General features: G+C 39.8%; 1 protein-coding gene across 2 annotated transcripts in view; it reads left to right on the top strand.

The window, feature by feature from the left end:
• The window catches only part of PIEZO2 (piezo type mechanosensitive ion channel component 2), a 455,534-nt gene that overhangs the window by 312,779 nt on the left and 115,557 nt on the right, over positions 1–27,198 (top strand). For both annotated transcript variants that reach the window (XM_036880702.2, XM_036880703.2), the window contains exons 8-11: positions 19,382–19,544; positions 22,367–22,486; positions 24,763–24,801; positions 25,813–25,951. In XM_036880702.2, the coding sequence (XP_036736597.1) occupies positions 19,382–19,544; positions 22,367–22,486; positions 24,763–24,801; positions 25,813–25,951 (461 nt within the window). The remainder of the gene's footprint in view (positions 1–19,381; positions 19,545–22,366; positions 22,487–24,762; positions 24,802–25,812; positions 25,952–27,198) is intronic.

Raw genomic sequence — 27,198 nt, forward strand, 5'->3', positions numbered from 1 at the left:
GCAGTGAAAACAAGGATTAGAAAGGTAGAAAGGAATGTTAGCCAGGGCCAAGGATGTATTTACAAGGGGAACCTTTGGTTTAGGGAAAGAGTAAACTAATGAATTCTTCAAACAAAGGACGTGCAGATATGTTTTTGTGAGCAGTGTCTGGAGGTTCCAAACAGGAGAGAAAGCACGTCTGACCTGAAGGTGAGGGGAGAGGAGTGTCTCCAGAAACGGAGAAGCTCGAGGGGCCTGCTCTAAGTCTGCAGGGAGAGCTGGCCCGAATGGTGAAGCAGGCCCTGGAGGCAGCTATGAGGTAGTGTCCCCTCCCTTTGTGTACCTTCTGTATGGCAGAGTCCCTCATCCTTGTAGTAAACATAGTCCTAGACAGATTATTCTCAACTCCAAGTTCTAGTAACCCGCAGAGGAGCTTTGTAGATTTTCTGCCACCATCAGCCCTGCCTGTAGAGACTCCAGGAGGTGAGAGGGAGGGCCAGGTGGTGGTCCTTTCAGAGATGCTGGGTCACTCCAGCCGGAGAGGGGAGAGGCTCCAAGTGCCACAGTGGGTTTAAAGTACTAACGGAGAAGAGAGCACAGGACAAAGTGAATCCTAGAGCCCCAGGAACGGGTTCCCGCCCATAGCGCCCCTTAAACACCACGGCCTCTTGTTAACCCGGACCATGTTCTCTGAGCCCTCAGGCATTCATTAAGTGCCCCTTTCATGATTACTGCCACATCCTCATGCCACTGCACCCCTTGGCTTGCACCACATCCCAGCCAAGCAGAGCCATAGTTCCCCATTCTGGGTGAGAATTTATCTCAGAGGCAAGTCTGCTAGCAGCCGCTGGCAGGCCAGTTCTAAGGAAACACCTCGCCATCCCTTCACCTCTCCAGGCTTATGAATTGCACTCCTGAGGCTGGTAGTGTGCTAAGGGTACACACATACCCGGGGACAGGGAGACTGACCCCAGGGGAAATGGCAGGTCCTCCAGCCTGGAGCTGCCCATCAGTGTCTTTCAAACTTTGCTGTACCGAGGGATCACCTGAGATGCTGATCCAAACATTATGCTTATCCCTTGGCCCATCTGACTTAAGAATCCAGAATTTTCAGAGGTAGGGCCTGAGAACTGGCTTTTCAACAAGTTCTCCAGTTGCATAAGAAACCACAAGGAGAAGCATTTGACATCACATGACGGTGGGCAAGTGAGTCCACCATTCATCCTGTGTGGAGGGAGTAATAGAATCATGGAGCTTTATGTTCTCCGGGTCCTTTCTTCCACTTTTACTCAATCGTTTAACAAGTTTTATTATTAAGCATCTACCATCTCTGTTCTCAGCAAAGGAAACAAAACACCTCTCCCCTGTCCATAGGGCCAACCTGGTTTATACCCCACTGTTGCTCAGCCACCAAAGAGGAGCTGTGTGCACTGGGTGAGTCACCCTCTCCATGCATGACAATCCTTGTCTCTCTGATTAGTATAGCCATGCTACCCACATTCTGGGTCCCAGACAGTTGCTCTAGGACAGACTCAATAAAATAAAGCACCTGTGTTGCTTCTCCTTGTACCATGACCACATGTAGGATCCTTTCCTTCTCATGTATGTTCCCTTCCTTCCAACACTAATGAGAAATTAGAAATTAGAATATTAGAGGTCTAATGAGAATGTTTTCAACTCCACTGAATTTGTATCTATTCAGCATTGTTTTAGACTAGCACTGAGCCAATCAGAACTTTTCAAACTTCAGTGGCATAAGAATTACTAGGGTTGGGGACTGGAGGACAAGCTTAAACATGCTCGCCCTAGGGCTTCCCTCAGACACAGAGCACAGAATACCTAGAGCCACAAGCTTGCAAAAAAGACATCAATGGAGAAATACTGAGTTAAATGTTCTGTGTGATGCCAAGAAGCATATATTTTTAAACCTACTCTGAATTCCATTTTCAGGCAAGCATGAAATTGATGCCCACCCAATAACTTAGAGTATGAGGGGGAACTTTGGGTGCAGGTCATAAATGACCCTAGAAAGGCAAGGGGGCACTCAGCACTAGAGGTAGGTAAGGGCAAACAGCTGAGAGTGGAGAGAGACCAGTGCGGGCACAGTGTGCGTGGGAAGGGAATTGACGGCTGTCCTAGAACTGCTGCCTGCAACCCTCAGGGTGGTTACTGATGGAGCAGTTCAGCTTGAACGGGGAGTACAGCTTGTTAGGGAGGGAGAAGGCCGCTCCGAGCGAAGGCAGGTCTGAGTAGCTGCTGGAGTTGGCGCCGAGCCGGAGCTGCAGGGTAGGGATGAGGGCGGCACAGTGGCACGGATCCGAATGCGATGGAACTTTCAGCCTTAGATACTGAGGGAGGAGAATGCCTTGTAAGACTCTGGTATTTTTAAGGATGCTCAGAATGCAGATGACGTTCTTTCTCTGGACACATGACCCGGTATTGTCACCTGTGTGGTGATGATTCTTGCACAAGCATTTGGTCGTGAGCGGAGCCAGAGTTTCCAGGTCGTGGTGAGAGACCCGAGATCCTGTCTGGGCGTCATCCCACGCCAGCAAGGATTCTGTGATCCACCTAGAACTCACTCTCTGTGTGTGTATTTTACCTTCAGTTCAGTTTTTCCAGGTTCGTTTAGGAAATGATAGAAGGAAAACCCAACCCCTTTAACTGAAGAGCAGTCACAACTCACCAAAACCACCATTTTATTAAAATAGGGATTCCTATAGGGTAGCAGCTTAAGATCCATTTTGATGAATTTATTGTCCCATACTCAGCTTAGTGGGTACCCAAATTCTAGCAACTTTAAATTTTAAACACTTGGGAACATTATTAGGAAAGTTTTAAGAAGGTGGGAAAAGTTTATATCAAGTAATACATTAATATTCCTATTTCAGACTATTTAAGTTTGAAGTTCAGTGACATATGAGTATCTATAAGATTGGTTTTACTGTTTTACTGTAATTAGAAGCCCCAGAGTACTTTAATTAAAATCTCTAATTAATTAGAGTATCCCCAGGTTTATTCATTGCTAAGCTTGCCTTGGAGCAGCATTTTTTAATGCCTTTATCCTGTCTTTTGCTTATAAATCTGTTTATATAATAACCTGGCCATGAGATTTCATTGTTCACTTTTTAGATTTTTGCAAAAGAGAGGTTTTTTTTTTTACCAGATGCTAATTTCCCTTTCAACATTGTCAAAGAAAAAAAAGTTAAAATAGTCAAATAGAAGTGAAAGGCTTTATTCAATTTGTGTGCATCAAGAAGCCCCTCAACATTTTAGCTCCCTCGGCTGAGGTAGATTCAGCATTTTTATGGGGCAAGGAAGAGAGAGGGGCACCTGACTGTGGTCTTGTCCAAGGTCATTGTCATGTTTATCTGTAACTGCTGCAAGCCTTGTTGTCAAAACTGCTGGAAGATGGTGCCAGATTTTCATGTCCTTTTCTTAAAGTGGTTGATGCAGTCACATTCGGGCAGTTCTCAGGTAGTTCTATTGAAAATTATCTTTAAAAGCCTTGTATGTTGCCTGTGAACTGTCTGGTACCAGAAGGTTCAGGGCAGGGGGGTGCTACAAAAGGAAAAAAAAGGGAGAAGAGTGGAGAGACAGAATAAAAGGAAGGAGGTGAATAATGCTCTAAGTCAGGAACATGGACATTAGTTTTAATTTTTTTAAACATCAAAACATAGGCTAAATGAATTATAAAAGAAGTGTTAGGTGTGTTCTGTATATGTTGTAAAAGATTTTAATAAAAATTCTGTGTTAATTTAGAAATGAAAATCTAAGAAACATACAAGGATATGAACAAAGAAAGTGAACAAAGGTAGCAGGGAATGGAAGATTTGTAATAATCTTTATAATTACAGTAGTAATGCCTGCTCACTGGAGAAAGTCTAAAAAGTGTAAAGGAACAAAATTGAAAGCTTCTCCCCTAACTTGTTCCTATTCTTCTTCAATTCCTTACCTCAAGAGATAGCTGAGGCTATTAATAAGTATCCTTCCAAACATTTCCCCTATATATTTACACACACACAAAGAACATACATATGGAAAAAAGTAAATATGGGAAGATGAATCTTAAATGCATACTGCTAAGTAAAAAAGTCAGTCTGAAATGGCTGCATACTATATGATTCCATTTATATGACATATTTGAAAAGGCAAAACTACACATATGATAAATATATTAGTAGTGTCCAGAAGCTTGGGGGAGGTTGAGTAATAGACAAAGCATGGGAAGCATTTTAAAGCATTGAAATTATTCTGTATAATACAGTAGCGGTGGATACATGATACTAGTGTTACAAATGTGTGATATATAACTTCACTGAAGGGGATAGGTAGAAAGTAACTCAAGTAACTTTGTAAATGAGTGGAAATTGTAAGAGTAAGGACAAAAGCAACTGTGTCTAACTACTGTACTCTAGTTGATAAGTCTTTTCCATGGGTACATGTTAACAACTCTGAGACCACTGTACCTGTATACTGACATTAAACAAATAAGTATATGGATGACAGATGGGGGCCAGGTTTCTCATTTTACTGGAAAGTTGAAGATAAACAAAGGCAGAAGGCTAGGACTATTTGATAACAAATTAGAGTTGGAGACATAAGTATTTATTCATGTATACCTTTATATAGATAGAGATGGTTGCATACAGAAATATGTGTGTATATGTAGGTAAGTATGCACACATATTTCCTTGCCCTGTTAGCTGAGAGAGATAGAAGCAGTGATACCCCACTAGTAATGAGCATACTGAGTGGCCAGATCTTGGTTTCTAATACCATTCTGCAATAAAGGAACCAGTGTTCCTTGGAGCTGATTTTTGGGTTTTATCAGAAAATATGAGCCTGGATGGAGCATTGTGTAGTGCCAGAAAACAACAAAATAATGGAATTTGTCAAAGAAACATAAGAGCAAACTGAAAGAGCTTCTGATGGGGTCAAAGCTGGAACAGTTTGAGCAACAGAATAAATAAAGCAATATTGGATTAAAATGCAAGATATAAAATACCCATCTACAAACCTATATGGATATAGTAAATGATTTACTAAATAAGTTAGGGAGAAAGATAATTCTCCAATATGGAAGAACTCCAAATAACCCATATTGATAATGAAACTCTTAAGGAGGTAAGGCATAATTTCCCACTCCTTGAGTAAGGGCCGTGCATAGTTAACTTCTTTCCAAAGTGTAAAGTAGGGAATGGAGGAAATGAGTAACTTTATAGTGGAAAATCCTAACAAATACTACCTCAGCCTGGTGATCAAAGTCAATATAATTTATAATAAGTCATGTTGACGGCTTGTATCCTTGATAAGATGGATGGCAATGGCACATTACCATTGGGATCTCCCTCCCAAAAATCCATAACTCCTGTTAACCGCAAGTAAACAAACAAACAAACCCAAATTAAGAGACATTCTACAGAATAGCTGATCAGTACTCAAAACTGTCAGTCATCAAAACCAAGAGAAGTCTGAGAAGTCACAGTCTAGAGAAGCTTAAGGAGATATGATGACTAATTGTGAAGCCAAACTCTGGATGGGATTCTGGAACAGAAAAAGAACATTGGGTAAAAACTAAGGAAATCTAAATACAGTATCAGCTTTTGTTAAAAATGATATATCAATATTGGTTTATTAATGGTCACAAATGTACTTTACTAACATAAGATGTTAACAGTAGAGGGATGTGGATATTTCTATGCACAATCCTTGCAACTTTTCTGTAAATCTAAAATTATCCTACCTTTGGAACATATTTTTAAATGTGCCTTGGAACATTTTCTGTGTCAAATATATATAGATAGTCTTTATTATTTTTCATGGCTGCATGGTGTTCTGTAACATGTAAATATGCCATAATTTATTTAGACATTCCCTATTGTGGTCATTTAGAATTTTAGCAGCTTCATACAATTACTGTCCATGTCCAATAAACATCTTTAAATGTGTATGTACATACATATATAATGATTTGCCTGTATCTAAAACATGAAATCTAAATCTAAAAAAGCTTTGAAAATCTCCAGTAGAGAAAGCTGCATATCAGAAGTAAAGTCTCTGAAAATATTATGGTCTTGAAAGCCTTTATGTCACCTTTAGGTTGCCTTTATTTTAAGTACATTTTTTCCCACAAATTAATGATACTTTCATCTTCCTAGTCTGGCAAAATATTCCCTGTTTTGGAAAATAATTGTTCCAGAGTAATTGGTTTTCTTATGCAATGGAATAATACCAAGAAATTAAAATGAGCTCTATTATATATGTGTATAAGAATACATAGAAACATGATCATTTACATAAAGTCAAATTCATATAGTAATAGTATGCATTATTTGTAGATGCATACATATGTAGTAAAAGCAAGTAAATATTAATAGGAATGATACACTGTAGCCTCAGGATAGCGTTCAGTGAGGAAGGGGGAAGAGGCTAATGGGCTATGCTATTAACTCTTTTTTTTCCCTTAAGTGTGATGACAGAAGCAAATGTGGCCGAATGTGGTTTTATCTGAGCAATGGGTATCTGTATGTATATGCATAAGTTCTGTCTTTACATCTAATTTTTAAATTTTTAAATTGTTTTACTTATTTGTGGTTCAGTTCAGTCTCTGTCACTGGGGAATATTATTACAAGATTCTTTTTCCTTCTAACAATTCAAAGGTGGATTTTATCTTTCCTGTATCTGCAACTGTTGACTGCACCTAAAGTTATTGCCCTCTCCCTTTTTATTCTCCAGCTACTTTATTCTTTATTCTTCTCAAGGCTATGTAAGAGGATGAAAACTAACTCAAGGAAAAAATGTTATTCCCGCAACCATTCACCAGCATAGTGCATGGCTCTGAGTCGGTCTTTTACTTCCCACATTTACTAATACTAGGTAATGCTTTAGTGCCATCAGTAGTGTAGGTGAAGAAAAAATGCAGGGCCGTATGTAATATTTCTCTTAAATACTTTTACTATTGAGTGGACAATTAAAAAATGTATCATAGTCATAAAGGGGATAAAAATAAGGTGCAGGTAGGTTTTGTTAGGTGAAATCTTAAAAATATACAAGTAAATAATTCAAAGTCACATATACAACAAAAATTGTTATTCAAATTAATTCAAAGTTATTCTACTTACTCAAAATAATAATCTGAAAGCTCAAATTAATTATTTTTTAATTAAAAAGACAAAAATGCCAAGAAATAAATTAGCAGGAACTTTTTTCTATCTTAAAAGAGAATTTCTCAGTCACTTCAGAGGACCAGTGCAGGCTTGCCAGCTCTATACCTCTACCAACGTGGTGCAGTGTAACGGAATTGTTTCTAACATTGGCTTCAAGGTTGTGAAATATCTTAAATACTTTCTGAATCATGAAAAAGAGCTGTATCATATTCAAAGCCATTGTAATATTAAGATGTACTCTACTTAAAAATAGTGATCTACATAAATAAGAAATCCACAGATCTCAATCTGGCTGAGTTTCAAAAGTTTGTTGAGCCACTGATTTGAGTTAGACATAAATGTTAGCTTCAAAGTTTTATTTACGAAAGCTAATTAATTTTTTTATTAAGGTATCATTGATATACAATCTTATGAAGGTTTCACATGAGCAACATTGTGGTTACTACATTCACCCCTATTATCAAGTCCCCCGCTATATACCCACCCCACTGCAGTCACTGTTCATCAGCGTAGTAAGATGCTATGGAGTCATACTATTTGTCTTCTCTGTGCTATACTGCCTTCCCTGTGACCCCCGTCCTATATGTGTTAATCATAATACCCTTTAATTCCATTTATGAAAGCTAATTTAATCTAAAATATTGGGGTTCTATTTTCTGGCTTTTTGGGGGTCTGCTGCTCCCTTTAGAAATTTAGGGAATTGACATCATTAAGCAGCTTAGTGCTCCCCAACTTATAAACACTGAACACAAAATTGCAAGAATGCTGGTGACATCCAAGAGGAAGTGTAGCAATCTAGCTTCAGCTTGCATGCTCTTTAGTCACGAGGTCCATGCCTTCTCCCTTACCCATGGAGGCTGATTCAATAGGCTGATTGGAGGCCAGCAGCTCCTGCCCTGGATCCTTCCATTCCTTACAGGGTCTGAGACTTAGTAGGAAGTGCTTTGGTGTGCCAGCATTTCTTCAAAGTGCTTAATCAAAGAGCTTCTCTTCCAGCTAGCTGGCAGACACCCTCAAGGCATAAAGCACAGCAGAAAATATGTTTTACTGTTTCCTCAAAGAGATTTTTGAGAATCTCCCCCACACACATGCTAACAAGGGAATTTTAATCACCATCACTGATTACACTGGTAATTTTAAGAACATCACTTATACCAGGAAAAAAAGTTTAAAGTGTTTTTTTTTTCAATGATTCAGCTGGAGTAAAAGGCTAATTAAAATAAGAGACTGCTTAGTGAGTACACTAGTAGCAGTACTTTTGTTACATTAGTTATAGAATACTGGCAATATTGTGAGGGTGACATCTGGATACTCTGTGTAGCAGATCTGTGCTGGTCCATGAATTGTTTGAAGCAGGTTTCAACAAGTTATATCAGAATTGAGAGAAAACATTTCAAACTGGTATAGCAGTTGGGCATTTCTGTGAAATTCAGACATGTGATTATTTTTCTACAAATTGCTTTTTAATGTATTTTACAAATGAATCAGCACACAACAGAAAGGCATTTTTTAAATTTTATTTTGGTATCATTAGTCTACAATTACATGAAGGACATTATGTTCACTAGGCTCCCCCCCTCACCAAGACCCCCCCACATACCTGTTCACAGTCACTGTCCATCAACATAGTAAGATCCTGTAAAATCACTACTTGTCTTCTCTGTGTTGCACAGCCCTCCCTGTGCCCCCACACACACTATACATGCTAATCATAATGCCCCCTTTCTTTTTTCCCACCCTTATCCCTCCCTTCCCACCCGTCCTCCCAAGTCCCTTTCCCTTTGGTAACTGTTAGTCCATTCTTGGGTTCTGTGCTTCTGCTGCTGTTTTGTTCCTTCAGTTGTCTTTTGTTCTTATACTCCACAGATGAGTGAAATCATTTGGTACTTGTCTTTCTCCGCCTGGCTTATTTCACTGAGCATAATACCCTCTAGCTCCATCCATGTTGTTGTAAATGGTAGGATCTGTTTTTTTCTTATAGCTGAGTAATATTCCATTGTGTATATGTACCACATCTTCTTTATCCATTCATCTGCTGATGGACATTTAGGTTGCTTCCATATCTTGGCTATTGTAAATAGTGCAGCGATAAACATAGGGGTGCATCTGTCTTTTTCAAACTGGAGTGCTGCATTCTTAGGGTAAATTCCTAGAAGTGGAATTCCTGGGTCAAATGGTATTTCTATTTTGAGCATTTTGAGGAACCTCCATACTGCTTTCCACAATGGTTGAACTAATTTACATTCCCACCAGCAGTGTAAGAGGGTTCCCCTCAGAAAGGCATTTTTTTAATAGTCATCAAGACAGTTGGGGAAATACTTTTAGGAAGTAATTAAACTTGTTATTGAATATATTTTCATTATAAAATGTGTAGCTTTGATAAACATTTAAATAAGTAGGTAGATACCATTATGCAAGTGTATATACATATCAGTAAGTCCAATGTTTAAAAGATATATCAAGTATACTGAACTAGCCTTCCTCCCATAATCAAAGAGAAACCTACATATATGAAACAACTGTTTACAGACATTTCATAATTGCAAGTATAGGATTATGATACATGAGAGAAGAGAAATAAGCAAGATAAACTCTATGATGCCAGCTTTCTGCCTGGTAGCATTGAGCATGATGGTCATGTTGGGCTGCATATACAGAGATCAGAGTCTGGAAGCTGAAGGACTGAAATTTGTGGCACAGATTAATGGAGAGGGGGAAGCAGGGGAGAGAAAGAGCTCCAGAAGTCTATGTGGGGTTATCCAGATACTTTAGCTGAATTCTAATATGTGCAGGCCTAGGGTGTGACTCCACAAAGTCAAGCAAAGTAAAACTCCTGGGAAAAGAACAAAAAGAACAAATATTGAGGAAATATAACTCAGTAATCCCCAGAGCTCACAAAGGGTTGGGAAAGCATTTTAAGCTCTGTACAAACAGAATGGGAAGACTACTTCACTGAGACTAACCTAGTCATACAACAAAGGCTACTCAAGACCCATCATAATGTAACTTAAAAATAAGCCTGCTAGGATAAAGCTGATCTGCAAGTAACTTAACTGCCTGCCAAAACAAAACTCAACACTCTTTAAAGGAGGACAACTAAATCCAGACACTCAATAATGTAAAAATTACATCATGCACCTGAAAATTATTAGACACATGCAGAATCAAGAAAAAAAGATCAATCAGCAAGAGCAGAAACAAAAACTCTTTAAAACAGCTCTTTTAATTATTTTCAAGATTAAAGAACATGAAAATTGAAGAGACAAAATGGAATCTAAAAAAGAAACTGATGGGCAAAAAGAACAAATGGGATTGGAAGAGGTAAAAAATGTCATAGCAGAGATAAAAAATTCCACTGAATAGGCTTGTGGGCAAATTAGATACCACAGAAGAAAAGATCAGTTGAAGACAGGGTGATAGAAGCTATCCAAATTGAACACAGAGAGAAAAGAGATTGAAAAATAAAAAAATAATAAACAGAAATACAATGACTTGTAGGATAATTTCAAGGTGTTTGACATAAATATAAGTGGGGTGTTAGGTGGGAGTACAGAAAAAGAATATTTTAAGAAATAATGGACAAATATTTCCCAAAACTGATGAAAAATATAAACCCACAAACCCGAGCAGTTCAAAAAAACCACAATCTAAACAAACACAAAGAAAGTCCGGCCAAGGCACAATATAATTAATTTTTAATACCAGTGATAGAGAAAAATATTAAAAGCAGCCCAATAGAAAAATACATTACTGTCTTGCCAGTGGGTTTCAGTCCCAAACAAGTTCACTATGGATTGAATGAGACCGAAAAATGACAATGGAACGTTCTTGGGGTGAAAGTGTTTATACCAAACTTTATTCCCACGGTGGCAGGTGAGTCACTAGAATTCCATCCACTCAGAGCGAGCTGGCCTCTGCCTCTGGGCCTCTCTGCCCCTGCAGCCATCTCAGTCTCTGCGCTTCTGCGGCTGTGCAGCCCTGCAGCTGTGCAGCAGTCCAGGAACTCTTTATATAGAGTCAATAGCAACAAGTGTATTGTTGTTACAGAGTATTGCCCACATTTGTGTAGTGAGCTAACTGACCAGGGCCAGGTGAGAATCCTGGCCATAGGAACCTTCACATTATCCACAATTATGTGCAAGGGAACATGAAAATAATTATCAGACTTCTCACCAGAAATTATGAAGGTCATAAAGCAGTAAGACAGTATCTTTAAGGTTTGCTGAAAAAAAAAAACCACCAATGTATACTTTTATAGGTAAGGTGTAAAAAAAAAAAGTCAAATAAAGCCATTCTTAGACAAACAAATACTGAGAGTATTTTTCTCCCCAGCAGACTTGCACTATATACAAAATTGAGATGTTCTCAGACCTAAGGGAAGTGATTCTAGGTAAAAACTTGGAGTTACAAATAAAAAGCTCTTGAAGTTAGAATCACTTCTTCTCTACCTCTCAGTGAATTTTTGTGAAGGTGTGTCTGAAGCTACAGCCCTTATCCTGTGACCATGAAAGAAAGAGCATGGAGGTGAACACCAGCAGCACATGGGGAATGACACCCAGGGGAAAGAGGAAACAACTGAGACATTGTGCATCCAGGCAACCGACCAACTTTGGGTTTTCTGTAAAGTGGGGCTTTAAGCACTGATAGAGCAGTCAGTGTCAAAATATGCTCAAAGAGACAGGCGGTTTCAAGACCTTCATACCTGAGTCCTCAGAATATGCAGTGCTCATGTCCACAGCATTATTTTTGTGTTGATTACATGAATGATATCTAAAATCTTTAACTCTTGGTTGGTATTTCTAATTACTCTTGTAATTTTTTAGTCAGACTACTGTAAGGACCATCCTTATAATAATTCTGAGTAAGGGCTATGTTTAGAAAACTATTGTAGGTGCAAAGAAGATTTAAAGAAATACATAATTTAGACTCTTAAGGAGTTTATAATCTATTTGGACACACAGGACACAGACATATAAGAGACTAATGATAAAAGACATTGTGATCTCTGGTTAAATGAGGAATATAGACATTAAATACACCAAGTGCAACCATTGAAATGGGTCAGGAGAATAGATGGAATCCATATTGGCAGAGATCACTGGGTCATAAGAGACGACGGACAAGAAAGTCCTCCCAGGGTAAGGAACCAAGAGCTGCCGGCAGGAGACTAACTAGTCTGCTAGTCAGGTTGTCTTCCCAATTCCTGTCTAACAGGGCTTCATGGCACTAGCCTGGCAGCTGTGATGTGTTTCCCATATCCTAGTGCAAATGGAGTTGTTGCTGTAGTTGTGATGTTACTACTCCACTGAGGCATATTGGGTGCAATTCTGCGACATTACAAGGAGCTATGTCCTGAACTGTAAGAAAAGACCAAGCACGACCCCGTGGTCAGCTGGTGACTGTACAACTGGGTAGAAAGTTGGAGTGTTTTTTCTTAAGAAGAGAAAGAGTACTTTTTCTGTGTGTGAAGAAAGTACACACGAATATTTAGATTGTAACCTGAATGTACCTATCAAGAGCCTATTTGTGGTTCATTCCTCATTAACACCACCAAATCCAAATGTTAGCTTTGTACACTGCTGTCCAAAAAATAGGTATATCATCCCAGCTTGAACTATTTTCCCCAACAATTACTTCCACAGACTTGTCAGGTACCTATGTTTGCTTAAAGGTCCCAACCTATGTTGCTTGAGTCCCAAGGGCCTTCGATGCAGTTTCAGCTCGCTTTACCCCTCAGACACAATCCATCCCAAAGGCTCTCCACTTCCAGTGAACCATGACTTGCTTATAGAAATAAGGCTTCACTACTCCCTCTTTGAAATCTACTTACTACTCAGGCCTGGGTGCTCACCTGAGCCAGGTGAGTGTGTATAACTGGTCAATGATAATGACTATTGACTAATTTGGCTTCTTTTGTTTCATGAACATACTGAACACTCAGCATAGGAATTTTCCATTGAGAACCTTGGGATACTTAGGGTCTGTCCCCAAACCTCTTTCCAGGGAAAATAGAGACGACCAAGGACCCTGGAGGTCTGAGAATGAGCTGTTTCTCCTGAATGAGCAGTGCTGAGTGTCAGCACACCTCCTCCCTTCTGAGCTCTGCTCCCAGCCTGGAGCCTGTGCTCTGCACTCAGATTCCCTGAGAAGCACCTGCCTCTCCTTCCCTGTCATTTCTTCCCTCCATTCAGTCCTCCATTCATTTCAGTTAAAGGATCTAAAGTTAAAATGAGAAGATATTTTCATTTGTTTCAATTTTTTCACTTTGATTTTTATTCATTTTGTATATTGAGGCACATACAATAAAATGCACAAATCTTAGTGTACAGCTCGATGGATTTTGACATGTGTATACACTCATGTAACTATCACCCAGATCAAGATATCAAACATTCTCACTAATTTTTCCCCCTTCACCTAATTCACCCATCCCCCATCGCCCTCCCCTATGGCAACCACCAGTCTGTGTCTATGTGTCTGTAAATCTATTTCTCTTTTGTTTGTTCATTTTTGTTTTTTAGATCATACATATAAGTAAAATCATATGGTATTTGTCTTTGTCTGACTTATGTCACTTAGCATAACAGCCTCTAGGTCTAACCATGTTGTTTCAAATTGTCTAAGATTTCATTTTTTTTATGGCTGAGTAATATTCTATTTCACATTAAAAGATGGTTTCTCTAAAGGCTTATTTGCCCCCAAAACAATCAATATATACACTAGTTGGAAAAAATCTATCTCCTGGCTTCATTACAGGATTTAAAACTTCCCTAGACTTTTATCAACCTAATCATGTACTCATCCATTCTAGTTAGTGAATGCTTATTTAATTGAACAGTATGTCTTCATATCATTATAAAGGCCTGGATCATAAAGAGCTCTGAGATCTTGAGAAGAAAATGCTAAAATAAAAGTGTGATTTCTAAGTTCACATCCATTAGGATGGCTACTATCAAAAAATAGAAAATAACAGGTGTTGACGATAATGTAGAGAAATTGGAATCCTTGCACACTGTTGGTTGCAATATGAAATGGTACAGCTGTTATAGAAACCAGGATGGTGGTTCCTCAAAAATTGAAAATAGAACTTCTATGTGGTCCAACCATTCCACTGCTGGCTATACGGCCAAAATAATTGAAAGCACTGTGAAGAAATATTTGTACACTCAAGTTCATAGCAGCATTCCTCCCAGTTGTCAGAAAGTGAAAGTGTCCCTCTGTGGAGAAATGGATAAACAAAACGCCTGTACATACGGTGGGATATTGTTCAGCCATGAAAAGGAAGGAAGTTCTGACACATGCTACATGGATGACCCTCGAGGACATTATGATAAGTGAAGTAAGCCAGCCGCAGAAGAACAAATTCTGCAATTCCACTCATAAGAGGTCCCTAGAGTAGTCAAATTCAGGGACTCAGAAAGTAGGGTGGTGGTTGCCAGGGGATGGGGGAAGGGAATGGGGAGTTAATGTTTCATCTTTGGGAAGATGAAAAAGTACTGGAGATGTATGGTAGTGATAGCTGACCAACAATGTGAGTCTAGGTAATACCATTGCACTAAGCACTTAAAGTTTTAAGATGATAAATTTGATGTTTTGTGTATTTGCCACAATTAATGTGCTGTTTTTTATTCATTTTTTTATTCATATTTCTTTCAAATAGTTGGGTTTCTGTATTATTAGAGACCAAGCAGATGTGTCTGGAGTGAAACTGAAAACAGGTGGAGGCTTATAAATCTGCCAACATGTGCAAATAGAAACACATACCCTGCCAATTCATAATCACCATGTGCTGGCAGATGTTATGAGTGCTTTGCAGGAGGAGAAAAAAGTGCAAAGCAAGTGCTCCACATCTACAAGGATCCCAGGGAGTCCCAACGGAGTGGATTCAGGTGTATGTGCACCTGCAGAGGAGGCAGAACCGGCGACGTGATGAAGGGTGCTTATTGTAGCAGTGATGCCCTGTATCAAAAGGCATGAATGAATTTTTACACACGATAACCTGAATAAAGTGCAGTTGTTGGATCTTGAAGGAGTCATCCAGACTGCTCCATATTGTGCTCCTATTGGATATTTGAATCCCTTATTGTTTCTTAAAAAAAAAAAAGAGTTATAAAAAGTCATTTCTTACCTGTATGTACTTATTTATTGATCCATCCAGAAGGTAAAGTTCAAGATTCTTATTGGCAGCCTAAAGAGAACAAAAATAATTATCTGCAATATGTGACCCAAGACAGACTTGACAGTGTTCTTGAGGTGCCTTCACTGTGCTGTTACTCTGGGTTCTTATTTCTGGGACCGAGAGCCCTAGAATCACAGATGGTGGAGTCCAGGCCACAGGGATGTTTTTCTAAGAATTCTGGAATCCTCTTGTGAACTATATCTTATGCTCCTTCCCATTGTTTCTTCCTCTTTTTCTTTTTCAAAAGCAGGAACTTTCCTATTTTTTATTCTCCATTCCTATTCTGAACACATGACTTAGTGTCTTTAAATCAATAAATCAGCTTACATTTAAAACCTGTTGTGTAACTAGGCACTGCTATCAAGGCAACATGGCAAAACACATATTTTTTAAAAGAATCAGAATCAAACTGGGCATATAAACTAACAATAGTAAAATTACAAACCATGACTATAAATACAGGTATAATGGGTACACCGAGCAGGACAAACTGGTTTCCATGGGGAGAAATCACAGGATTTCCTGAGATGGCAGCATCGGAGCCAGGCCTCAGGGAGGTCGAGGAGGTCCAGCAAAACAGAAAGGAATGGGACAAAGCTTGAACAAGGAGCACTGGAAACCGGCCCTAGAGTATTATCGGTTTACATTATTTAAAGCATATCTTTACCGAAAAAGAATGAAGACTGTGTGCTTACAGCAAACACAGTTGTCACAAACAAGCATGAAGGTTCAGCTGACAGGCCATAGTGGTCATAAAATTGTGCATTCCTGGACTGCTGGTATGCTGGCAATCATTCGGGACCCGGAAGCAATACACCGATACGTATATAACACTGGGTGCAGTTGAGGGTGTGGGCCGCCATTGTCCCGAGCCATATCAGAGCCTGTGGAGCTCCACCTGGCCTGCTGCTGCAGGTTTGCTTTGCTGAGAGTGGACAGAGCTTACCTGGCACGTGCACTCCTGATCCTCGACTTGGCAACCCCAGAAAGTATCAACTATTTGGAAAGATCCTGGTGCAACAAGAAGTAGCAAGACCCAAAGGGACTGAGATGCTGTGATAAATCAAATAGCCCAGTGTAACTTAGGTTCTTGGTGACTGGGAGTAGGGAGGGGAGACCTGAAGGCTTGGGGTATACTTTTTGTTGGGATTTGGGGTCACTTCAGGCAGTGGAGGAGTGGGAAACAGGAAGAGGGGTGACATGCTGAACCTGAGTTTTCTGAAGGTGACTCTGGCAATAGTCACAATGTAAAGGGAGAGAAACTAGGGACCACCTTCTGCATTGTAATTACCCAGGAAGAAAAGCTGAGGACCTCTGTATGGACAGGGATGCTGGCCATGGCATACAGAGCTGAGCAACATAGGCCATGTACCAAAGCAGAAGCAGGTGCTGCAAGGCTCTGATTATGTCTCTACTGGGAACTGACCTTCAGGCAGGCCCTGTCTCCAGCCGTCCTCTAAGAAATGGAAGGCTGTGACATCTCAAGAACTTAAAATAAGATCTTCTGAAAAAATGTCCTTTCTTTGTCCACATGCTTACACCCCCTGCTCACTCCCAATTCTATTAGGTTTCATAAGGAATTGGATGTTCAAAGAAGGAGAGCCGCCTACCCAATGCACCCATGTCTGTTACCAACAGAACAGGGGCTGAGATCTAAGATAAAAAATGGGATGTTCCAAATGCAGAGAAGAGAAAAACTTTATCTTTCTGCTTCAAAATAAGCAATAAATGGTAATGTACTACTCCACAGTCATGTCACTGAATACTTCTCAGGCAGAGATGTTTCTACGGGGAGAAGCACACTAATCATTTTAAGTGCTTTTACTGACTGATAAGCTTTAACAGTATGGATATTTTTATTCAGTCAGTTTGAAGTAGGACCCTGTAAGGACACTAGCAGTTATGTGGGAATCATGAAGACAGAATGAAATTAATATTTATCCAGTGAGGCATCAATAACAAAATGAAGTTTTGCTCCCCCTGTGCTCAATTTTGGACTCTCTTCCCAGCCCAGCCCCTCAACCTGGGAACATCTCACCACTTGTTGAGGATTTCCCTTTTCTATTTTACTCACCTCCCTTTTTGGACTGTCCCAACATCCAACATTCTTCTTCCCTTACCACCCTTCCCAGAAGGCATGCATCCCAGACACCCACACACAGAAAGGGTTTCCATAACATCTTGCCTCACCAAAATAACATATCACATCAGTATAGTTAGGTCAAGAGTGCCTTTCCAAAGAGCAAGCACCATAATTTCACTTTTCTTTGCATTGTCAATATTGAGAAGACTTCAAACACAAACTTCCCTTCTTATATAGGAATTGGAATTTTTTTTCTACAGAACCCAGCCTCTTTTTTAAAAAGGGAGAGTAAAGAGAACTCAAGTCTTAAAATATTTGCATAGCTCTGTTAGAAAAAATTCTTTATAAGGTACAACAACCTGCCATCCTTGAGCTTCTCCATGTGTCTTGGTCCATACACTGGTAATACAAAATGTAATACTGATTAATCAGTGTTCTTACAGGAAAGCACAAAGTCAGTTTGGAATAAGCTATGATACTAATGGTGTGGAGTGTCGATGTGATACCGAGTCTTTAAGGAGGTGCACAGTTCCATTCACAAACAGCTGCAGAAACTACTACTAACTTAATGATGGGACAAAACAGGTATTTTTAAACTGATGATTGATGATATCATCTCCAGTGTATGTGCCAGGTGTGGGGCAAGAAGAGAGAAGATTTGGTAGCTGAAACCTACTGCTTAGATTAATCCAAAGACTCTCCAGCTTGTCTGATTCTAAACCTAAAATCTTTCAGTTCTGTGTACTTTATACAAAACATTTACTTTTAATCTAGGACTGCAAAACAATTTTCAGAATGTTCCACCATTCTAAGTGGGACATAAATTTAGTCAGCAGGAAATTTTTCTTCTAATGCCAACTACAAAGAAGTCTGCCTGGGCTTGGAAGAAAAAACCTATATTAAGAGCAAGATCTAGTAAACTTCCTTTTTTCTGTTAAAATTAAAGAACGTTTAGTTTCTGTTTAGCTTACCTTAACATCTATGTTCAACAATTCATTAATACTGCACTTGGCTTAAGACAGAAAACAGGAATAGCTCTGAGAGGTTTTATGAGTGATGGACATGTAGTCTTTGAAGATCTTAAAACTGACTGAAGAATGTGACATAAAATTTAAAGGAAGTTCACATATAAAAGATACGAACAATAGGAAGATAGAGGACACTCACTTAATGTGTAGAAATTTTATTCACTTAGTGAATCCTTTCCTAGAAAAAAATTCATGTAAAATGAATTTCTAACTGAATCATATTTTATACAATTTCCCATTATACAATCAGATTCTCACTTTGATTATATATTAGAAATAACTTAAAAATTAAGCCATTTCAAAATTTAACAAGCCTCTTAAAGTTTAATACAAGGTAAATAATCAGTTATAAAGCTTCCAGAAAATCAAATTGCCCATAAATAAAACGTGACAGAATTTCTTCCAGAAACTCCTATATGTAATATCTGGCTTTTATTTATTTATGGCTGAATCATAGATATGTTTCCAATTTCAATATTTTCCCAGTAATAGTAACACTAGCTGAATAGCTAAAGCTAAATCTTGCCAAAAACAAAGTGTGTACTCATTTACCTGAATTTAGCAACATGTTACTACATACCTGAGATTGCAATAATGCAGGGATTTAACAGGGCCAATTGGTAATTAAAATGAAAATATATAATGCGAGTGTGAGGCTTTAGTATTAATTAGATTTTTGAACCAATGTAAAGATCAGTGGGCTAATGTTGACACTTATTTATACATATACACACACATACATATATGTGATTTAAGGTGTCTATTATATGTGTCTTATATATATACATGCACATATTATTTAAATATGTAGTTGCATACAGAGGAATAAAGAAAAATCTAGAATAAGATGGAATTACCTACCAATAGCTCATGAATGTATTAAAAACAAGATTTTTTGTAGTTTATTGAATCTTTTTAATATTTTTCTTTGTTTTTAAACAGGTTGTTTGGTATCAAATCAGTAATTCAAACAGATTGTTCCAGCACTTGGAAGATCATAGCAAACCCGGACCTGTCATGGTATCACCACGCCAACCCCATAGTCCTGCTGGTGATGTACTACACGCTGGCAACTCTGATCCGCATCTGGCTACAGGAACCCCTAGTAAGCATGAAAGGCTGTCATCATCTTGTCTGCAACGTAACCTGGAAACTCCAAGTGAAATGGTTCATTCCTGTCAGCTGCTGACTAATCCATATTATATTCCAAAATAACTAAAGTATTCTGGGTATAGTGATTCAGTTCTGCAGAGAGTACCAAGTAGATACAAATACTGTGAGAACAATAGCTTTGAGAATATCATCACCTGCTGCTGAAAAGTGTAGATGGTGAGGAAGGCTCATTCTTTTTGAGCACTTACCAAGTGCCAGGCCACATGCCTGGCTTTTTATATACATTATCTCATTCAATACACTCTGTAACTCTGAAGAATAGGTATTGTACCCATCACACAGATGAGGACAGTGAGGTTGGAGAGGTAAATGACCCTAAAATCATACATTCACTGAGCAGCAGAAACCACAAGCAAACCCATGGCTGTCCGCAAAGCTAGGGCCTCAGTGCCTATGCAGCTGGTTGTTATGGTGGCTGGAGTCTTCCAAATCTTCTCAGACCTCTAACTTCTGAGAATGCAGCAGGGTTATCCCAGCTCTCCATTCTCTGTGGGGGCCTGTGGCTCCTGAGTCCCCCGGGGAGGCATGGGGATCAGGACATCTCCGTTGGGCTCACTGAGGACTGGTTTATTCCTGGGGGAGTAGTAAGCAAGTGGCCCTTTGGAGGGCAGGCCAGAGAGGCTGGGTGGCTTCTTTCTTTAGTCTTTCAGGAATGGACAACTTTAGTCTGCTTTTAGTGCCTCCCCCAGATGACTGTGGGAAGCTCAGCTGTAAGGTGGCTTACTGGCACACGAGGGAGGCAAGTAGTGTAGGTAAGGGTTGTGACCCCTTCCATCCAGCATGTGCCAGGAGCAGCCTGGCATTGGAAGCCAGTGCTAATGAGCACACTGGGCCAGGCTCTGCCATCCAGGCCCCTCCTCTGTATCGCTGCTATCCTGGAGGCCTGGTACAGTTGCCTGCATTTTCTTTTGCTGTGTTCACACCCACAGACGATACCCGCATATTCACTCAGTCAGTCGAACGATAGTCCATCAACAAATATTTACTGAAAGCTAAATGTCTCAGACACTAACCTGGGGGCTGGGGACAGCACATCAACTCACAGGCAAGGCACCACTTGGAGGATGTGAACATCTCCGAAAGGAAAAGCAGGCCAGAAGGCGCAGGTGGCGTGCGAGTCAGATAAGACAGTGCAGAGGAACTGGAGCCACCTGTGTCTCCGTCCATCCCCAGAAGCTCCCAGAAGTGCAGACACAGGACTGTGTCCTGTTCTCCCTCCCATGTGACCCGTTCCCCGTGGCACAGAGGGCCACACAGGCCATCCTGGCTCGCAAGGTTTGCAGGCATCGTCTTTCTAGGGGCCCCCTGAGGACAGTTGCGTCGTCACAGGATGTTGTGTGGGGTTTGAGGAATCCCAGTTACATTGTCCTCTCACTCTCTGGCCAGCATTGAGTGTGCCATCCTTTAAAGTGATGGCATCTTGTTTACCTCCCCCGCAAACACACAGATGAATATGGGTATGCACATGCACACAAATAAAAATGTATGCAAAAGAAATTGAAATATATCATGGAAACTATTTCTGAACGATGTCTTGTAAAATTAAGACATTCAGTTGAGTTCCGGGTGTCCTTGGTGTTCTCCGTGGTGTCTCAGGCAGTCTTGCGGAGCAGCAGCCCCTTGTGAACTGGTGCTGTGCATCCCTTCGTAAAGGGTGAAGCCTGGGCTACAAGGCCTCAGGCCCTGAGACACTGGCTTCTTCAGCTGCAGGCCACCTGGGGACAAAAGAGGTAGAATTAATAGCAGTATTATAAATCGCAGTGTCTGGAGGGGTATATGGAGAACAAGGCCTGATTCATACTAGCAGCAACATTCAGCTGGTCTGCATTTTAAATGGCCGGACACGGCACTGCCTCATCATGCCAACCACGGAAGGCAGGTGGCAGATTATAGCATCGTTCCAGGTGACCTGGCACAGTTCATGAAAAATGCCGGCCAGCAAATGTGAGTTCTGAAGTAAAAGTCTACAATAGTTGTTAAAGAGAGAGAGAGAAGCAGGTGTTAAAAGTTAAATGTAATATGTGGGCTCCCAGCTGGCAAGCCTGAGCCCTGCCCAGGGCATTTGGGGGCTCCAATGGGTGCCCTCCTCTCCCCTGGCACCCTGAAACCAGGCATTGGGCAGTAAGACTAAGTTCCCTCCCTCCACTGCAGGGTCAGTGGTGTGCCCATGCCCTTTTTATCAGGACACCTTGGTTGGGGGACCATACTAAAGCATCTGGGTGCACTCTGCCTCCTGCTCTGGCTTCATTGTCTCTCCTAGACCAATTGTCTGGTGTAGGTCAGTGTTCCAATAGGTAAGGCAACAGTTTCATGCATTAGATATGTTTGTTTACTATTGTGTGTAAGCTCTAAATGATTCTGCCTTTAAAATTTCTGATTAATTAAAGATTGTCTGTGTCTGGGTTATACAGTTAACTGCCCTTTTTTTTAAAGCTCTTTCTCTAAGAACCCTTTGCAGAACTGATTTCTAGAGCAGTTTAGAGTATACATTGAGAAGCTGTGGATATTTAATAGAGTATATTCCTATAATTTATGAGACTTGGTGGGAATCCGGAACATTTAATATTGGTGTGCTTATCATTTACAGGGCAACCTTTGTATCCTTTTTCAAATATCTTGGTAACATTCCATATGTACACATTAATGTTAAAAAATAATCATATTGAGCAAAGATGTAAAGTTCCCTGGTCACCCAGGCTGCTAAGGGAACTACTCTGGAAAGCAGAGCTGGTCCTGTGGGTTATTCTGTCTCAGGTGCAGGATGACAGGACCAAGGAAGAGGACAGAGCCCTGACTTGTAGCCCCATCCAAATAACGGCCGAGAGGAGGCGGAGCCTGTGGTACGCCACCCATTACCCAACCGACGAGAGAAAAGTAAGCTATTAGGAAAGGAATTTCCACTTCCTGACTTATTTTGCTATTTGTATATTACATTGCTGAAGAGTCATATCCTGTGCAAACTCAGATTGCTCATAGTTTATAGAATTGTCTGATTTTGAAGTCTTAGTACTAGAGAGCTCTAATCACAGAGGGGAACCGAATCCTTCCACAGGAAACACCATGGTTCCATTATACCCTGTAAAAACATCTTATATTTCAGTGCTTTCTATTGAAATCCTAAAAAGAAAGAATGTTCTTAATTTTTAAAAGAGAACTCTGTATTTAAAGTGACCTGTTAGCCCTGGGCAGTGAAAGTCTCAGTATTGAAATGCATTACAGAAAATAATTTCACTTTATTGGGTAACCAGCCACAATAATAACTCAAGTAACCACTTAGAGAAGACCAAAACAGTCTATATGAATATGATTAAATATTTCTCACTACTTTGAGGTAGCAGCATAGATTGACAAGGAAAAGTGAGTGACAGTGGGCAATTCATATGACCTTTTGATCATTTATTGTCCACGTTGAACTCAACTTAGTGCTACACTGACTTGTTAAAATGTCCCATTTGCAATGTTGTAAGGATAAATACTCTTATAATTCTTGGATAGGGGTCAGCATTTTGCTTCTTAGCATGCTAGAGAACTGAGGAGTAGATTCTCTGACTTATTTAGTGGCAGATGAGTTCCTCTAAGACACAGAGTCTTACTCGGAGCATGACTGTCCTATGCTGACAGCGGGAGAAACAGCAGATGGATTGCTGAGGGCAGAGGGTGGAGCCCAGGATTGCCCTGGGATGTCTGAAGACCTCCAGGGGCCCTTTTCTCTCTCTCATCACACCAGACAATTACTGAAAAATAGATGAAGTGAGCCCACCACTTCAAGGCAAACAATGGACAGCATTTGTTCCAATGATAAATTTTGAACTTCTGAGTGAAAATCAGAATATTGGAAAACTTGTATTCACTACTGAGATCCTGAAAATTCCTGATACTTAAGGACTTTTCTGATGAGATAAAGGATGGTAGTAACAGATATATTTTGTAAATATGGGTAATGCAATGTGCCAATATTTGTCAGAGCTGTGTAACTCACCAAGCAGATCATTAACACTTGATATTACAACCTGTGGGTAAAAGATCTACTCAAGGTGCAACATACATCAGTAGGTTTGATGCAACAGAGTAGGAAAAGGTCATGGATGTGGTTTCAAATTCCATAATACAACTAACCTCCAGGTTATTACCACTTGCTAAGTTTGGTGTAGTACCAAAGAATACTGTCCACAATTATCTAGATATTGAAGTAGTCCTTCCTTTTCCAATAGTATAGCTTAGTGAAACCATATTTTCTTCATATACCTCAACCAAAATAACATGTCACAGCAGATTAAATGCATAGACAGAATGAGAATCCAGCTTGAAATAATGCCACTCTTCACTATTTGTTTTTTAAAATATATATATGCTATTTGAATAAAATTATTTGTATTGACAATTTTTAAAAATTTTGAATTAATGAATTAATAGTAAATATTTTCTTTTTTATTGGAATAAGGTTGATATAAAATACAATAAGTAAATACTTTTATATGCCTCAATTTTAAGTTCTAGTGTGGTAGATATTGATAAATAGGACCCACATAAATAAAAACTCTTTGGGATTCTCAGTGATTTTTAAGAATGTAAATAAGTCCTGACCCAAAAATGTAGAGAACCTTTATAGTAATAGTAACAGTAAGTGCTTATTATTTGAGGGGAGCCCAAACCACTTGGCACTAATATAGTTAGAAAGCATTGTCATATAATATATATTTTGTTGTAGACAACATGCAAATCTTAAAATAATCTCAACCTGAACTACAAATTAATTATTCTTTATTATGAAACTTCTGTTTCTTGAAGAGGAAATATTTTCAGAATTCTTCAGATGTCTCAAATGGTTTTCAGAGTATAAAGCAAGCTGCTTATTCTATTAGAAGAAAACACTTAAAAAACAATCAATTTTTGCAGTCATGTGGTTTATAACTGCTTATTTGTTGTTATAATTAAAAGTTAACATCAGGAGCAGGGAAATGGTTATAGAAAACAACAATGTCCAGTTCAATTACTTGTGCCTTTACATTTTGCATGGCAGCATTAACATACTAGCATCCTGCTAGTTTAAGAGAATGGATATGTGTATAGTAAAACTTTATAGATATATGTAAACATTGCCATGCTTTCTGCTTACATATTAACATGCTGTCCTGCATTGCTTTTTGCAGCTTTTGTCCATGACCCAAGATGACTACAAACCATCTGATGTTAGTATATCCTTAGAATTATCATGTATGCTTATGTAAGTGATGTAAAGTGACATAAATGGAATTAGCTCCTTTGAATATAGTTTTAATGATCTTTAAAATTGTCATGTTTTTTAATATTCATAAGCATTATGAAATTGATTCAAAAATCAATTATTCATAAGTTGAATACTTTTTTGCACAAATTATGAAATCTGGTTTATTGCTGTTAGAACACTGACTCATATAATATGAGCTCCAGTATAATCATATAAAATGTATTTAAACTTCTAAAAAGCCACATTGGAGGGTTTTTAAAAAGCATTTTGCTCTGTAGGTATGCCTTCTACACAGTCTGAACAGGAAGTCTTGCATGTTCATGGAAACACACATATATGTATATGTGCATGTGTATGCTTATACATATGATTCAATGTATATGTATATCTCAAAAGTTGTAAAGCCAAAGAGACAGAGAAAAAAACAAGAAATTGCACTGGGTGTACAAAGTGCTGCAGTACAGGAATTGCAGGCTGGCAGCATCAGGCCCCCAGGGTGCCATCTAACTGTGACTTTGCATTAGCTCTGGGCAGGGCTACATCGGGTGTGGGCAGGTGGGGAAGGGCCAGGGCCCAGGAAAGGTGGGAGCTCCATATAGGTGGGGGGACGGCAGGGAGGAGGAACCCCATGAGCTGAGGCTGGAGAGGGGGTCAGAAGAGATCTGGAAGCCTCCACTGGCCTTGTCCAGGGTGTGCAGTTGATACTGAGGACAGAGGACAGATGGCGCATTGCATGGTGTTCAGCAGAGGTGTGACAATGTCAGATTTATATTTACTGCAATCACTCCAGAGAATACATTTGGTGAGAGAATGGATACAATTCATCTTGATAAAGTGGATAATTGACCAAATTGTTCAGTTTTCAATCAGTTCTTCACTACTGAGCTTTGCCTGCCTAGTATAAGGGAAGGTGTGTCATACTGGAAGCAGAGCTGCTATCACACAGGTGTACCCTTGCCCCCTCCCCTGGCAGGGCCTGCTGGTGACTGTGAACGGCAATCCCGTGGATTACCATACCATCCACCCCAGTCTCCCCATAGAGAATGGCCCCGCCAAAGCTGACCTGTACTCCACCCCGCAGTACCGATGGGAGCCCTCGGGGGACTCCTCAGGTAAGGAGCCAGCTCTGCGTGGCGCGGTTCATCCAGGGCTTAATTTCCACTCAGATGGAAGCTCAGTATCTCTGTCTTTTATTATTTATTGGATATGGTTCTTTTTTTCTGCCTATATTTTCCCCCAACATATCGCTCTGTAGTTCTTTCCTTATATACAAATAAGTGACATAATCAGGGCAAACTTTGAAAAATAAAAGGTAAAAAGTTATTTTAAACATGTTAACTTATTTGTAATATTAAAGCTATGTGTATATGTATGTTTTATCTTTCCATGGCTTGATATCATAATCATGGTCAATAGTTTTGCTGGTTAATGGATGAATGTTTTCACAAAGAGTTCTTTTTGCCTACTAAAAGGAAAGGGTCAAAACATGTAATAGGACTTCTTTCCCTTTTCTCTCTGCTTTATTATGTTGAAGAAACGCAGACTGTTAGTAGAGATGACAAATTGTTGGCCTGAGCTGGAGATCTTACCCTTAGACTTGTTTTGTTGGCCCATACAGCATCTTCTAAAACAAATTAAATAGCAATATTTAAAAACTGTAGCTCTGACCTAAAAATGGAAATTTTTGGAACCCTTTGAAGAATGTTAATATCTGGCAACATTAGTCCCTCACTTTTGACCCACCCACTATTGTCACTGCCCTGTCAGAGACCATGCTGATCACCAGTTCATAAAGACAGAATTAGCTGGGTTTACTATTGACACACACACACAAAAATAAAAATACAAGCAGGAAGCAGCACAATAGCTGCAAAATCATAGTGGATTTTTCTGTTTGTATGGAATTGCAGCTAGAGTTGCACGTTACCCTTCCTTTAGTAAATGGCCAGCAACCGGTGGCACTGTTGGTACATCACACTTACTCTGACGCCATTTTTTCTTCATCATTCTTCACTGGACTCACTCTAAGGCACTGCTCTTCAGAGTTCTTCATCAGAATGTCCTGCAGTTGCCTCTGGCCATGCATCTACTTAGCAGCATGAATTGTCAGTCACATTTTCCAGCACTCCTCAGTAAGGTCACATCAAGCTCAGTTCCTACACCCAGCTCCTTCCCACAAGCCCCAGCCCCAGGTGGCCCCTGTGGTCTCTGGAGAGCACCAGACCACCAGCACTCGTGTCCCTCAGAACAAATGAGCTCAAACCTAGTGGCTTCATTAATACAATGTAGTGTCACACAGGTTTCTCTGGGTTGGGAATCAGGTGTGACTAGGCCGGCTGCGTTGGCCCAGGGCCCCTCC

The sequence above is a fragment of the Manis pentadactyla genome, chromosome 6 (assembly GCF_030020395.1).
Source record: "Manis pentadactyla isolate mManPen7 chromosome 6, mManPen7.hap1, whole genome shotgun sequence".
NCBI classification, from domain to species: Eukaryota; Metazoa; Chordata; class Mammalia; order Pholidota; family Manidae; genus Manis; species Manis pentadactyla.